This window comes from Myotis nattereri (assembly GCF_964212035.1).
Source record: "Myotis nattereri genome assembly, chromosome: 6".
Taxonomy (NCBI): Eukaryota; Metazoa; Chordata; class Mammalia; order Chiroptera; family Vespertilionidae; genus Myotis; species Myotis nattereri.
Window position 1 is genome coordinate 57,136,579 of NC_138081.1, and position 16,450 is coordinate 57,153,028.

The 16,450-nt window shown below is 37.1% G+C and overlaps 1 protein-coding gene across 2 annotated transcripts in view; it reads left to right on the top strand.

Moving 5' to 3' along the window:
* Positions 1–16,450, top strand: part of GRIK2 (glutamate ionotropic receptor kainate type subunit 2) — a 565,655-nt gene that overhangs the window by 230,652 nt on the left and 318,553 nt on the right. For both annotated transcript variants that reach the window (XM_081093994.1, XM_081093993.1), the window contains one exon: positions 14,598–14,779. In XM_081093994.1, the coding sequence (XP_080950120.1) occupies positions 14,598–14,779 (182 nt within the window). The remainder of the gene's footprint in view (positions 1–14,597; positions 14,780–16,450) is intronic.

Genomic DNA, 16,450 nt, shown 5'->3' on the forward strand with positions numbered 1-16,450 from the left:
CAAGACCAACATGAGATGAAACTTTATGATTAGGCTTCAAATTGGGATGAAGGTCTATCCTACTATCGCATTACCCAGCCATGCTACTTTCAGCTTACACTTACACTTCGTTCCTCTCCTGCCCACCCGAAGTGTCAGTATGTCTCATGTCTGAGGCCTCTGTACCAAGCTTCTGACATTGATTCTGCCACTGCTCCCACCTTCTGAAACCATTCTGCATGTCCAACCCATGCCCCTACCTCCCTCTTCTCTGAAATCTCTCTCAGCTCTTCTTTGTTGACAACTTCATGTTTTTATTGCAGTTTTAAATTTTATCAAGAAGTTGAAATAGCACAGGACACATATATGGGTATTAAATGCCCTAATGTTACTAACTTTGTTGAATATATGAAAATTATAGCTAAGGAATGTCGGATGACAAAATCAGTGATTCTTACTCTCAGTTCTAGAAGTTAACAGTTTTAGGAGGCTACTGACTTTAAGATAACTAATGTCCATTCCTTCCCCTAACTCTCAAGTTCATAGGTTTCCTTCAATTGTCTAAGAAGGTTTAAACACATTTTCCATTCAGCAAAATTGCAAAGAGCATTTTAGATCTGAGCACATGGACTACAGAGTCTCTGTTCTGCCCAGAAAGTCTGGTACATGAATTCTTAGTGGAGTAGAGATTTTTCCAGGAACTTATCCCACCTATCATGAAAATGGCTAAATGCTCCTCATAAGGAAGATTATTACCTAGATATTTTGTCAGGTTTGGCAAAAAGAAACCAATTAGCCTAACCTAAATGTACTCATTTTTACCACCTAGTCTTTAAAATAATTGCTTATAAGAAAAAAAAAATAGCTGTATCAATGAATACAAATTCAAGCTCTGCCACTTATTATTAGGTTTAAACTACTTTCAATTGGCTCAAATCCCTGTGCCTCATTTTCCTGTTTATAAAAATTGTCTCAGAACTTCTGTTAAAAATTAGTAAAACACAATTTTTGTACTTAGTATGTGATCATAAATGTTAACAAATATCGTTTTAAAAATCTTTTGAGTTGCAAAAATGAAAAGAAACAATTATCAGCTTGTTTTTTACTTTCTTTTTTGTGTTTAGAATAAATATCAAATTATCAAAAGGCAACATTCAATTAAGAGATGTCAAGATAGCATCATGTTAATAAGAAACAGGAGCAAAGGACAATGTATAAATATCTAAAATATATGTGTGTTTGGAGGTGAGGTGCTAATTAGACTATGTATTCAGCAGTTCTACATGGAATGACAATTAAGGGCTACTTAATATCAGTCATGATAGAGGCTAAGCAGTGCATTAGGTTATTGTTTGAGAAGGACTTAATAGAGAAGGACTCCTCTTTCATCTGACAATTATCCCGGCTGATGGAGCTCAGTGGTTGAGCATCTACCTATGAACCAGGAGGTCATGGTTTGATTCCTTGTCAGGGAACATGCCCAGGTTCCATCACCAGTAGGGAGCATGCAAGAAGCAGCTGAATAATTACTCTCATCATTGATGTTTCTCTCTCTCCCTCTCTCTTCCTCTCTATAATCAATAAAAATATACATTTTTTAAAAGGCAGGAAATTTTAGTTTACTTATGGAAAAGTGGGATGAATTTGAAGAGCAATAGAAATGACAAATTATAATCAGAAAGGAAACAGAGAAAAGATCAAGATAATAAAATTGAAAAAAAGTTTAACCTCTAAAAATATTTTGGAATAGAAAATTAATATAAGATTTATGATTAACTATATTAGAAATGTTTTTATTTTTATGACAAATACATATCAAATAGGATAGTTTTACTGCCTAAACTCAGGGGTAGACAAAATTTAAACTTCACCACAAGTCAGTGGACTCTATATGTGCCATTGTCACTGTTGGGGGTTGGAGTTAAGTACTTTGGGCATACTTTGAAATTAAGTTTCCCTCTGAGAGTTAAAACTTTGAAGTCAATACAATACATAATGAATCAGAATGAAAAGTTGTAAAGCTATCTTAAGGACAGAATGCCTCCCAGGTAAGAAGGATTTGATTATCTCCCATTACAGGGTACTAACATACTGAAAGAAAGAATGTGTCCATTGGAAAAAGGATTGATTAGACACTTGAGTTTCTTAAAATGAGACTTACACAAGAAAACACAGATGACCCATCGAAAAAGTGTTCATGGGAAATAAATTCTTAGCTGATTTACTACCAATAAGACTAGGCTTATTGAATTCTGGATGCAAAGATTGAGTACTGGATTTGGAGAAAGACTTCCGGGATTTGAATCTGGCTTTGGGACTTTGAACATAACCCAGACAACAGTGCCTTCACCTCATCTGCAAATTGGGGCAGACAGTAGTACCTCTTTATAGAGTTCTTAAGGCTGAACCTCAAATCCTCAGTAAATGCTTTCTATAATAATTTTATTCATTGGGCCAACTCCCTTTGTTCTGATTCCAAATTAATATTAATCAACCTTCAGATTACAATATGCTTTCTCATGTAATTTGAGAATGCAGTGGCCATGCAATCAAGTATCACCATGCTTATGACAGATATATATGTCGTTATAAATGAATAGATTGGATTTTTAGTGTTATATGTCACTCTAGTGATCTTGATTAATGTAAATCTATTAAGTTAGCAATGTGACATAGGTTTCAGAACAACCCAAAGGTCTTTCAAACTAAAGTGAAAATTCAAAAATTCCACAAGCATTTCCTCAGTTAAGGTGCAATTAAATTCAATGACACTTCTTCATTACGGAAATTCTTTTTCCAGAAACATAAATGACAGAAAATGCATACAGATATGTGGTAGGACATTGGGATTAGGGAGAGTGTAGAGAGAATGCCTTCTGCTCTTCTCTCACTTATGTTAATAGAGGCTTAAATACAAGACAACCTCCCTTTTAGTAATATCTTGCACTATTTTACCACCCCAGAATCTATCCTTACAAATACCATCAAAGTGATCTTTGAACAACAACAACAACAAAAATCTGTTGATAGCAATCTTCTTAATTTCTTCAGTGATTCCATAGTGGGCAGGGGTAGTACACCTAAATCCCCCAACTTCCCAGCTTTCTCACCCGCAGAAGTGGGGCGCGGGCAGTGATGTTCATACCTTAAAGTAATTATTTGCTCCTGACTGCAGTTGATTAGACTAAGGTCTACACAGTTGGTGTGAACGCTTTCTCTTCAGAAATTTGTAATTGGGACCAAGAAAGGTTACCTGGGCTCTGCCAGCTGCTAGACTTATAAGAAGTACACTTAGGAGTGAATTTGAAGGTTGGCCATGCCTCCTGTGTGAACTGTGTGGCAGAGAAAGCTGGTCTTGTTAGAAAGAAAAGACTAAAGCAGGCATGCAAAAAAGGAACAGAGGCATAAAAAGGGTGTTTTTTTTTCAGAGCCTCTTTCTACTTGTTTCTGTTTCTAAGGAATGACTGAAATCCCATACTTGGGTTTCATGAAACTACCTGAAATGTTCTAATCTACTCTCCTTTTGTGCTTTAGCCAGCCTAGATTGTTTTTGTCTAAAATACTTGCAACTACAAAGTTGTTTCTCGTAGAAAGTACAATTTGATATGATGTCTTTCACAATTGGCTGTTGCCTCACTCTGGTCCAGATTCACCCCCCACTATGTCCAGCTTATACTTGAAGTTCCAGCACTACCAACCAAAGAACTCACAGGTCTTTGTGAACTTTCCATACTCTCATATCATCATATCTTGTACATGCAGTTTCGTCTTCCTCCAATACCTGTCCATCCATTTCCACTTGCCACATGGTTGCCCATCTTGGGCATCCTATCCCTACCACTTCCATTATACTCTAGAGACACTCACATCATTGCTCCTAATTCATTGTAGAGAAATGATTTACATGTCTCTTTTCCCACTATCCTTTAATCTCAAAATAGCAGATACCTTTCATATTATTGGATTTCATTTTTACATTCCAAATTCAAAGCACATAGTATATGCTGTTGTGAATTCCTGATATATTCACATTTTTAAACCTTTTATGAGATAGGATACATGTTTAAAGAGCACAATTGCTGAAGGCATTGGGAGCTAATGGTATTCTTTTCTGGGACAAAAATATAAAATCTGAGCTCCTTAAGAGTCACATTCTACTTGGTATTTATACCAGCACATAGTAGTTCTGGTAATTATTGTTAGTCATGGGCCCAACATGTAAGCTTCTTAAGCTGTTTCAACAGTGTCTACTTTAAATTATATTTGATGCATTAAGTGGTAGGATAAAACGGGCAACAGCAGTATCCTGGGATAGAGCCAGAAAAGGAGCTATGAAGGATGATTTGCCACTTGATAACTGCACTGACCTGGACACAAGTAAGGATTTAGCAACAGCAGGTATCTAATCAGCTACTGTCTGGGAGCTGACTCTGGGTTATCACAGGCTGAGAGGGCAGTTAGAGTGACAGAAGGACAGGGGCTCATCTGAGCAGAATTGTCTCCAGGCAAAGGAACCTGCTATGTGGCCTTCAGAGTTAGACAATGAGTCTTGCTGGGGGCGGGTAGCATTGCCAGGACAGCAGGCGATAACATATCTAAGATGCAGGATGAAGAAGCTGTGAAGTGAGAGGAAGACTGAACAGAATCCCTGGTTTGCCCAGAATGTTCCTGGGGAATGCTCTTCCTGGTCTAATTACTACACACTTATATCACTTACATCTCTTACTTAGACTGTCTCTCTCAAAAGGGCCCCAGTTTGGTGAAAATAATAAAATGGTTTTAATTTTAAACAACTATTGAATCGCAATATTACCAAACTCTGATCACAAACCAAAGTGCAGTTATCCTGTTTAGAAAGTTTCTGGGATGCTGCCATGATGTATACCTGGGCTGTGTTTGTGTGTTTTCCCAGAATCCCTCTGAGGAAATCTTCCTCTCTCTGGTTCAGGCAAGGCTCACTTTCTTACCCCCACCACCCACAGATGCATCCAATGTCAGCCCTTTTCATACCAGATAACCCCAGTCTGGGTCACACAGGGCCCTTCTTAGGATTTTGACAGGAATTTCAAAGAAAATATCTCTTTAAGGGTATGAGACTCTGTTGATTATCTGTGCCACGGGATAAAGGACTGGAACACAGAGGAAGAGAGAACTGAGCAACAAAGAATTCCTGCCTGTAAGCATGCCTGGAGTTTGCTTTCAGTTACGGGAGGCAGCGCGTTCCCTTTTTGCTCAGTGTAGTGTGAACTGGGTCTGTGCATCTTACCAAAAGAGTTCTGACGATATAGCTGTCTTCTCATTAAACTGTCCAGCCCGTTACCTGCTCTGTCTGATTATACCAAGCATAGGCCTACATTCCCCTGCTGTACAAAACGGACAAATTAAAATTAGATGATAGGATGGATCTAGAGCTGGGTCAGCCTAGGGCGAAGCCACTAATCGTGACTATGGTACCCCCTCTGAGCACAACCCAACGTTACCTGGGCTGGAAATCAGTCAGTATGTCCTTATACACTCATGAATTGGATGCTTCAAATTTTCATAGCAGTCAGGAAAGAAGAATTAAAATTTAACACTAGGTCTGTTGGCTTCTCACAAACTGAAGCATTCTGGATAGAATTGATTTTGGTACTTACTGAACTTAGACCCCAAGGCCTTAGAGGCCAAAGGATCTTAGCCTTAGCACAGTGAAAAGCCCTGTTTATGTTTTAATAATGGCATAATTGCTTTTCCTCATGGCAGTGAGAGAAGAAACAGGGAAATCCTATTTTGGTATTGACTTTAGGAGTAACACTCAGGCGGGCAGCCCCTGCTTTGCAGGGAACACCAATGCACTCCATGTAACAATTCAGCCTGGGGAAAGCTGTGACCAATTAGGAGCCTCATGGGGTAGCGTGGAGCTGGCTTTGCATTCAACTTCAAGCTAGTCTTGGACCGAGCCTCAAGCCCAAGGTAGCAATTTTTGGCATTCTCTGTCCATTTCTTTCCCATTATTCCTGTTGCTTCTCCTGTTCTGAAATTGAGACCTCTGGTTATAGCCCTGAGACCTTGCCTAGCAGTATTGCATTCTGCTGTCTGTATAACTTTCTTTAGATGGAATGATTATCTGGAAGTACTTGGCCTAGAAAATCACAAGCCACTGTTTTAATGTACGTTATACATTGGAATTCTTTGTGTATTGAGTCAAGCCAAAGGACAACATATTTCCATGGCCACTGACTGTAGTTCCATTCATCGGCTCCCATAGTTCTATGCCTGTACTAAAATTGTTCTTCATGCTCCTGCATTCTTCATTCCCACTTTTCTATCATAAAATGGTCCAGACACTGTACGTACCAAACTTATGAAATAAGCCCTCTAGTCATTGAGCTATTATTACCAGATGTACCCGAATATACAAATATATAAGGGCAATGTTACTTAGGAGACTTTAACCTATTTGAGAGGTCAAAGTAGCTCAATTCAGTGTGTTAGAAGTAGTAAGAGTAGGTAGCTTTTCTATATATTTTGAAGAAGGATCCAATAGGATTTTATAATCCATTGGATGGAAGGTGTGCTAGAAAGAGAAGAATCAAATATGTCACTAGGTTACGGGCCTGAGTACCTGGAATGATAATAGTTGCCATTGTCCTACTTGGGACGACTGAGGGAGGAGATATTTCAGAGGGTGGAGAGATGAAGGGCCACGTATCTACTATAAATCAGAGTTGACATGTTGCATTAGTTAGGTGTCTTTAAGGACACCTTCACTTCTGACACCAATTGTAAATTCAAGGGTATTCAAGATCACCTGCAAGTTTGATAATCCACTAGAACAACTCACAGAATGATTGACTGCTGTTATACTGTTGTGATTTATAACAAGAAAAGGATACAGATTAAGATCAGCCAAGAGAAAAGACACATGGGGCAAAGGTCACGGGGGTCCACACTCAGGGGTTCCAGTGCCCTCTCCCCATGGATCTGTGAACAGTGCTAACTATTGCCAGCGACACTAAGTGACAATATGCATGGAATGTTACCAACAAGAAAGCCCACCTGAGTCTTGGTGTCCAGAGTTTTTACTGGTGCTTAATCATGCAGACATGGCTGAGCACTGGCCTGGCTGACCCTCCAGAGATCGATTACCTCACAACTCAAACACCGACTACAAGTCACATCGCTAGACCATCCTGTATAACACAAGGGCCTCAGATAACAAAGACGTTCTTGTCAGGCAGGACATTCCAAGGACTTAGGAATTACCTCCCAAGAGCCTCTAGCAAAGGCCAGACTTCTTTTGGGGTAAGGCTAATTTATTACTGCGTAGCTGTGAAACAGGAGAGTGCATTTAAGAGTCCAGATTTCAGGGGAGTGTTCTGGCAATAGATAGAAATTTGGTAGTCATCAGCATATAGATAGAGTATTAATTAGGTTACAAACAGGAAACAGAACTGATTTAGATACTTGAAGAGATTTTGATAGAGATCACTCACAAGACTGCAGACAGGATTTGGGGAGCTAACAGGGCCTATTGGAGCACACACAGGCCTGCCATCTCTGGGGTCCAAGAGAGAAGTACATACCATAAACTCGTGAAAAGGATTAATCTGGGCCAGGCACAGTATCAAGTGATTCAAATGATTATTAGCTCATTTGATTTTTTCCTATATGTTAATAAATATTATCACATTTTTACATATGAGAAAACTAAAGTTTAAAAGATTTAAATACCTTTGTCTGTAGCCACTCGAGAGAAAGTTAATGAGGTGGGTGTGGACTGCCATGCCACTGTATGGTTCTGAAATTTCACAGCATGCTGCAACACACAGTATTGACCTTTGGGTTTTAGCCTCTCCTCACGACTTACCTGCTAACAGTTACTCTGTAATTGCCTGTTGGTGACTCCCTCACCCAGGCCTTACTAAGAGGCATCTGTTTTGCTAGATCAGTTCTGTAGTATTTGTGATGTGGACTTGACAAATGTCAGCCAAGCAGAAATAACAAAAACATCATGGTCAAACTCTGCTACAGAGAAATGACAACAAAGAGGTAAATTATATTTCCCAGGGAAATAGAAGCAGAGTAGTGTGTATGGGTGTACATATGTGTGCGCATGTGTGTGTTTATGTGTATTATGTGTATTATGTGTCAGAGTGAGTTTTCAGGATTTGAGGTTATTTGAAGAGAGGAAAATATAGAATTGTAACCAGTCGCTTCAAACTATAAATTTGTACACTTGTAAAATATTTTCAGGAGACTGCATGTCAGAATTCCTCTTTGGACTTTACATGTTTGAATGCATTATGGTTCAGGATTAAATCATTCAGGTCCTGGCTTCCGTAGAGAGCAGGATGCCTAAAATGTATGGTTGGCATTGTATTATTTTCCATTTTGAAGTATAGAAATGCTTTTCTATCAATAAAAATATAATGGATAGGATTTGATGATACAGAAAATAAGCAGGAGATTTTAATATAGGGATGACCTTTACATAATGCTATCATGCCTAGCCCACCACCCCAGGTCCAATCCCTATTGAAACATGCCCCTGAACACAGAATTAGTATGAAAATCATTATCAACACAATGTTCTTCACATTCACATGCTGAGATTGCAATTGAAACTCATTTGCTACTTAGATTTCAATATATCAAGCTAAAGTACTTTTATTATTTTTACACTAGAGGCCTGGTGCACAAAATTCATGCACTGGGGAGGGAATTGTACCCTCTCACAATCCAGGACTGCTGGCTCCCAACTGCTTGCCTGCCAGCCTGATCACCCCAAACCTCTCTCCTGCCAGCCTGATTGATGCCTAACTGCTCCTCTGCTGGCCCGGTTGCCCCCAACTGCTCTCCCCTGCCAGCCTGGTTTTCCCTAACTGCCCTCCCCTGCAGGCCTGATCACCCACAACTGTCCTCCCCTGCCAGCCCTCTAGTGGCTGTAGGCACTGCCTTCTTTGAGGGTGTGGCAGTCAATTAGCATATTCCCTCCTTATTGGCTGTGGGTGCCACCATCATTGAGGGCGGGGCAGTCAATTACCATATTTCCCCCTTATTGGCTGTGGGCGCTGCCATCTTTGAGGGTGGGGCAGTCAATTAGCATATTTCCTCCTTATTTGTTCTGGGCATCGCATTCTTTGCGATGGCGTGAAGGTCAATTAGCATAGTTCCTCTTTATTAGCTAGGATATTTTGATTTTTGAATCTCTTAGGCTCTAGCATACTTTAAAAATACAAAAATCTCAGAAAGAGAGGAGCCAGTCCCTGTCTGGAAGATTACTGTTAGGATTTGAAGGTTTTTTCAGGAGATCAGCCCTCTAATTTTACTTTATATCACTAGCTTTCTCTCTTCGAACAAGTTGAAACAGCTTTGGAAGCTTCGTCTTCCCTTCCTCTTCTCCCTTTTTTTCCTAGACCCCAGTGTTTTTTATTTTCTATTTCCCCAGTACTGATGAACAAATTCACCTAACCCCAGAGGAGGAGGGCTCACAGAAATTTGGAGACAAACATTTTTGTAGTGCCAATCTACCTCTCCTGTCAAAACCATTTAAAATTTTTAAAAATTATGATTAGCTTTCTTCTCTATATTTAGAGTATTACCAAACATTACAAAATCTATACCTGGTCTACATATTCTATCAAGTTTTCTTTATAACGTTCTGTAGTACAAATAAAACATCCTCATAAAAATAACTCAAAACCTTATTCTTTGATCTCTCAATGAATGATCCTTTCTCAACTAAAAAAAAAAAAAAAAAAAGTGTGTGTGTGTGTGTGTGTGTGTGTGTGTGTGATGAACCATTCAATGTAGATGAGTCATTTTTGTATCGTTTATTATACAGTGCACTTTTGGGGGAAGTCTGGCCTGCACAGAGACCACATTTGCTGAAATGATAAATAAGGCTGTTGAGTAAGCCAGGTGGCAAAGCTCTAGTTTGTGGGCTGCCCAAATCAATACCTGGGGATGGGAGGAGACATGGGACTCCCTTCCTGGGGCCTGGAGAGGCTGGGCCTGTGGAGAGGTGGTGTGATTGATCTTTTTGGAAGGAAGCGCCAGCTGGAGTGTGCACAAATGGCTCCTTCTGGAGTCTCCTTAAAAGCTAAATTGATGGAAACTTTTGAAAAGAGCAGCTCAGACCTCTATTCCCTGTAAGCACAAGATAAACCTTGATTTCAGCTATTGTAAAATAACTGAAAGTGGAAAGAGGTTAAAAAAATATACTATCTGTGAAGGAATTAGAGGCAATAGAATGTTACTCATCTTCCAAAATAAAGTGATAATTGCAATGCGCAGCTCTTCTTTGTTAGAAGCTTTTCAGAAACCCATCTGTGCAGATTGTTTCTTTTTTATTACCATTACATCAACTAATTGCATTAGGGAAAAGTGGGCATTTTAATTAAAAGGCTGTTTTAAGGAGTTATAATTCTACTCTTTCATTAAATAACCTAACCAGGTGCCAAATTGGCTAAACTATTTTTCTGAAAATTGTTCTTCGGAAATTATTTGTTTTAGCCACATTTTCAATAAAATAGACTTTTTCCTTTTATTTCATCTCAGAGATGGGTCCCTTTATTTCTCCATTTTGACCAAAGGCCCCATAGGTCAGGACTGCATGTAAACCATTTAAATACTTTGAGAGGCTCACTTTTTTTCCCCTAAAAAAGGGGGAAAACTCTTTTGTTTTTTTACAAAGAATGCATATTCAGTTCTATATGATGATGAATTTGATTAGGGTGATTTTTTCAGGAATTACTATTTTTAGAACATTGTTAGTTGCAGGAGGATATTGGGGGAGGTAGGAAGATCGACAGAGATCTGTACAGGAAAATACATAGCCAGTATTGTAATTGGAATATATTCCTTTCATTTATGCCCATTTTACTATGGAGAAAACACCATCCACATACAGGATGCCATTCAATTACTTATATCAAATAGGTAGGTAAGTGTCTGTTCTTTCTTTGGATGTTTTGAATGCATCTTCCATTTTGTCACTCCTCTTATTCTTCCAAAGTGTTCTAAATAACAGGTTTGGGATAGACATTTGTATCTAAATGTCAGATAATGAGGAAGACAAAGACCCTAGAATGAGAATATAGATTAAAAAAGAGGCAACACCCCAGGGCATGTCAATGAATGCTTAGAAGCCAAGAGAGATAGAAGTGCTTAGACTTCTGAGTACAGGAGATGATGGAAAGCCGTAACTTAAAACTATGATGCTGCTCTTAGGATTCAAATAGGTGTCCAGGTTTCTGCTCTCTGATGCTATTGAACCACTTTGATTCCAAAAACTGATTATGAAAAACATTATAGGAACAACTTTTGTATTAAAAAATGCCAAAGTCAAACTTGATATCATGCAGTTGAGACTGAATACATAATATAACTTCAGTCATAGCGTTTATCAGTGAAACAGTGTCTGCCACATAGAAGACATGCAGTAGATCTATGTTGAATGAAGACATTTCACTTGAATTCTTCACTAGGAAATGGCAGTTCCTAGTAGCAACAGTTATTTTCTTAGATCTTCAATATTATTCCCCAGGGAAACGGGCAAACTGAAATCTGTTACATTAATGCCAGCAGGGATGTATATGTGTGAAGAGAATAAGTAAACATTTATTGTTTTATGGCTCCAGGGACTATCCACATGAGTTCTTAAGAGACTTGAATATCCTTGGCAGTATTTATACTTAAGGTGAATTTCACAAATACTCTTGATGGATTTTTTTCTTCATAAAATTTATGTTTCTGAGTTAGTTGAGCTTTTTCAACTTAAAAAACTGCTAGACTAATTTGTAACTATATAACCTTTCCTTTGGTAATAAGTTCATCTCTTAAAAAATTGATTAAAATATTGTTAGGTTTTCAGTCTAAATCAGTGTCAAATACCTTCTAAAACAGACTTAATAACTAGCACATTAAAAAAAATAACTATATTCTTCCTATGTTAATAAAAATAACACCAATGACAACTGCCACTTATTTGAGAATCTAATATATGCCAGTTTCTTTTTTTTGGTGTTTTATATATTAATACATAGATGGTTTTATCTTTTTACACAGATCATAGATTTTTGAACTGAGATTCAAATACAATACCCAGGCTATTTTTTGTTATGATAGACCAACTCCCCTAAGTCTACATTTAACTTGCACAAAATCTTGTGAGGTAAATAAGCCAAGGGCAGCTTGCTCTTCTTTCTTCAGCTAAAGCTACTGATCAGGTATTGATCAGTCTGTGTTTATATAAATAATTTTGTTAGAATAATGAAAATTTACAGCTATCAACAATTTAGAGATAATCCAATCAAATAATTCTTAGACATTTTGGTTTTAGTACTTCACATCCTTAATATTTCATGATTATATCTAAAAGAACTTATGTGTTATATTTACTGATACCATATTCAAAATAAAAATCATACATTTAAAATACATATTGATTCATTTAATAATGGCAATAGCAAACCCATTATTTAACCACATAAATAGCATATTTTTAATGAAACATACCTATATTTTCCAGAGCAAGCAAACAAACAAACAAAAAACAGTGAGAAGAGTGGCATTGCTTTATATTATCATAAGTCTCTTTAATATTTGATTTAATGGGAGTTAGCTAGATTTTCATACTTGTTTTCTCATTCAATCTCTTGTAACATCATACATTTTGTAACCTCTAGTACACTCTACTTCACACATGAGAGCGAATGAGAGTAAAAAAGCCAAATAATATCTTAGTTTTATTATGAAAACGTAAGATGTAGGGGTCTGCGGACCACACTTTGAGAACTGCTGATCTACCATGGAAACTAAAGTTTCCTCTGGATCTGGTACTTTTATACATGCTTTGAAAGATTTTATAAGTCCAATGTTAAACTCTGCTACAAATAAGCAGGTGCTATATGTAGCAGATATTTTTATTTTTACCTTTGTACAGCTCAATTTTATGTATATACTAAATAATATAATCTGTACTCATTATATACATGTTAATTCTCTAAACTGAATTGTATTGCTTAAAGGGTACATTTAGTATCAATTAATTATATACTATTTACTTTGTTATATTAATAAATATTTAAATTTGTAAAACAAAATGAACTAATAATACTATACTTTGTAAATTATACCATCGTTATTTGGAGAATTTTAAATGGCAAAATTGTAAAATAATCTACAATAAAGTAATTTTTATGGGATGCTATTTTAAAAGCAAAAGATAGTAGATAAGTTTCAGTTTGTATGGTTTTTAAATTGTATGTCTTATTTGTGGATGAAAATAATTGGTTAAGTTAATTTTATTGTTACCTATGTTGCACTATATTAAAGTGCACACAGCATAAATATATGAGAATATATTATTTATTTTAAAACTTTTATAATTGGATTTTAGTCTTTAGATCTTATATATTTTAATAAATGATAGGATTTTAGTTATAATGATATGTTCCAGGTTAGTTTCTTACAAATCTTTTCCTTTATTATTATTGTCATATTAATATTTATGAAAATAGCTTTTCAGGGAAGATAGAAATGGAGAAATAAAAATATAGAAATAAAATGGAAAAAGAGGTAGGTGGATAAGAAGAAAGAATAGAAAGAAAAGGAAATTGCTAATTTGGTTCAAGCTTGAATATAATTGGATGATCTTTTTTTCTTATCAAGCTCTTTTATATATTGTGTCTTTTGTATCACTTCCTAAAGGGGTTTCATTACTTTAAGTTTGTATAAAGGAATACAGTCAATTATTTTTCTTTGTTATTTTAAGTGCATGACATTTCTATGACCTATTAAATATGTGTCTATTAGTTTGATTTATTTTTTAAGGTAATCAGGAGCTACTGCTCTAGGAAAATGTTTACTTTACCAATGTCTGTGGTTATATTAATTTCTGAATTTAATATTATACCTAGAAAACAATATTAAAAAGTTTATTTCTTAAAGTAATTTCATTATGGTTCAGGCTACTTAGAGTCTATTTTATTAAGGAATATTATTTCACTTTTGAAAATACACCAAATTACTAAACCATTACTTGTAAACAAAAAACAAAAAAAGAAGTAACCAAAGTTTCTAACAATAGAGAATAATTACACAAATTATGTCCTCTATAAAACACTCTTAATGGTGGACAAACTAGAATAATAGTCACTGACTTAAAACAGTGTATGAGACATTTTCACAAAACAACTATTAATATAAAACACAAAACAAAGCAAAACTCTAAGTATATATTTGAAATTGCACAGGAAGTATATGGAATATTTATATTTCAAGCTATTAACAGTAAGTAGTATTGAGGTACAGAGGGAGACAATTGAGAGTAGTATTGAGGTACAGAGGAAGACAATTTGACACCCTTCATTTACATATTTAAATGATTTATGTTAAATACATAGTCATTTATGTATTTCATAATTTGAAAAATACCTTATAGAATTCCAAAAATGATTATTTTAATGAAAATCATCTGGAATCTAGAGTTTTGAAATAGGAATTTTAATGGTCATACTACATTATGCACATATACATGGGCAAGAAAATCAGACATTGTGGTATGTTTTGTGATTCTATGGCCCACTCCAACTTTTCTTTAATATTCTTTTTTTGTACCTTTTTCATTAAAGGTCTCATTCGTTTGCAAGAGCTCATCAAAGCTCCATCAAGGTACAATCTTCGACTTAAAATTCGTCAACTACCTGCTGATACAAAGGATGCAAAACCCTTACTAAAAGAAATGAAAAGAGGCAAGGAGTTCCATGTAATCTTTGACTGTAGCCATGAAATGGCAGCAGGCATTTTGAAACAGGTAATGTTTAAATTACTTAAATTATTAGTTTATTTTTAAATTTGCATTTAAAGTTTGGACTTTGGTTTTCAAATCAAAGTGTTATTGTTATATGGACAGTTTATTTTCTGTCCATACACACAGAGTATTTTCCTAGATGTAATTTTCTGATAAAAAGTCTGACAATTGCTTTTAATAAATTGTTTTGCAGGAAAAGTAAAAGATTGATGATCTTCAAACAGATTGTAGTTCATAGGTTATTTATGTGGCTAAATACTGTTTTTTAATATGAATATTGATTAATGACACAGATATTTCTGTTTTGTACTGAAATGAAGGAGAAACTAGGGGTCAACAGTTGAGCAGCTCAGCCATTAAAATCAACTGGTAGGAAAAAAAAAAAGATTTGCTATTTAGCTAGTATCTACTGTGAGATGCCTTACACATTTGCTCATATTTAATCATCATCACAACCAAAAGAAAAATGGGCCATCTCTACTTTAAGATAAAGATAATGAGTCTCAAAAAGATTAAGTAACTTGACCAATGTCCAACAGCAAGGAAATACCAGAGGATGTGTATCCCACCCAGTGACGTTAAGAAATAAAACTTAAAGGAATAATGAACAAACAAGAAAACAAACAAACAAAAACTCATAGACACAGACAACAGTATAGTGGTTACCAGAAGGAAGGGGGTGGAAGGACAGTAAAGGGGAAAGGGAGTCAAATGCATGGTGATAGAAGATTTAACTTTGGGTGGTACACACACAGTGCAATGTACAGATAATGCATTATGGAATTGTACACTTGCAATCTATATAATTTTATTAACAGGACATTTAATAAAAAAGAAAGATTCCTTCCAGAATAAGCATTGCCTACTTAAAAGATAATACTAAATCAAATAATTTATAGCAGTAAGATCTCTTAATATTATTTCAGCACTATTCAGACCTAATAGCACCTTTGAAAACAGCAATTATTATTAGCTTACTAGAGGTCAGGTGCACAAAAATTTGTGCATGGGGGGTGGGGGGGTCCCTCAGCCCGGCCTGTGCCCTCTGACAGTCTGGGACCCCTCGGGGAATGACCACCTGCTGGCTTAGGTCCGCTCCCCGGGAGATTGGGCCTAAGCTGGCAATCAGACATCCCTCTGGAAGCCCAGCAGCCCTCGGAGGATGTCCACTTGCCAGCGGGGAGCAGGCCTAAGCTGTAGTCGGACATGCTTAGCACTGCTGAGGAGGCGGGAGAGGCTCCCACCACCACCGCTGTACTGGCTGCATCAGCCTGGCTTGTGGCTGAGCAGAGCTCCCCCTGTGGGAGCGTACTGACCACCATGGTGCAGCTCCTGCATTGAGCGTCTGCCCCCTGGTGGTCAGTGTGTGTCATAGTGACCACTCATTCCCAGTCGTTCTGCTGTTAGGATCTGTTTGCATATTACCCTTTTATTATATAGGATAGAGGTCTGGTGCATGGGTGGGGTCCAGCTGGTTTGCCCTGAGGGGTGTCCCGGATTAGGGTGGGGGTCCCGCTGGGGTGCCTGGCCAGCCTGGGTGAGGGGCTGATGGGTGTTTGCAGGCTGGTCACACCCCCTTCAGGGTGGGGGTCCCCACTGGGGTGCCTGGCCAGCCTGAGTGAGGGGCTGATGGCTATTTTCAGGCTGGCCACAGCCCTTTAGGGTGGGGGTTCT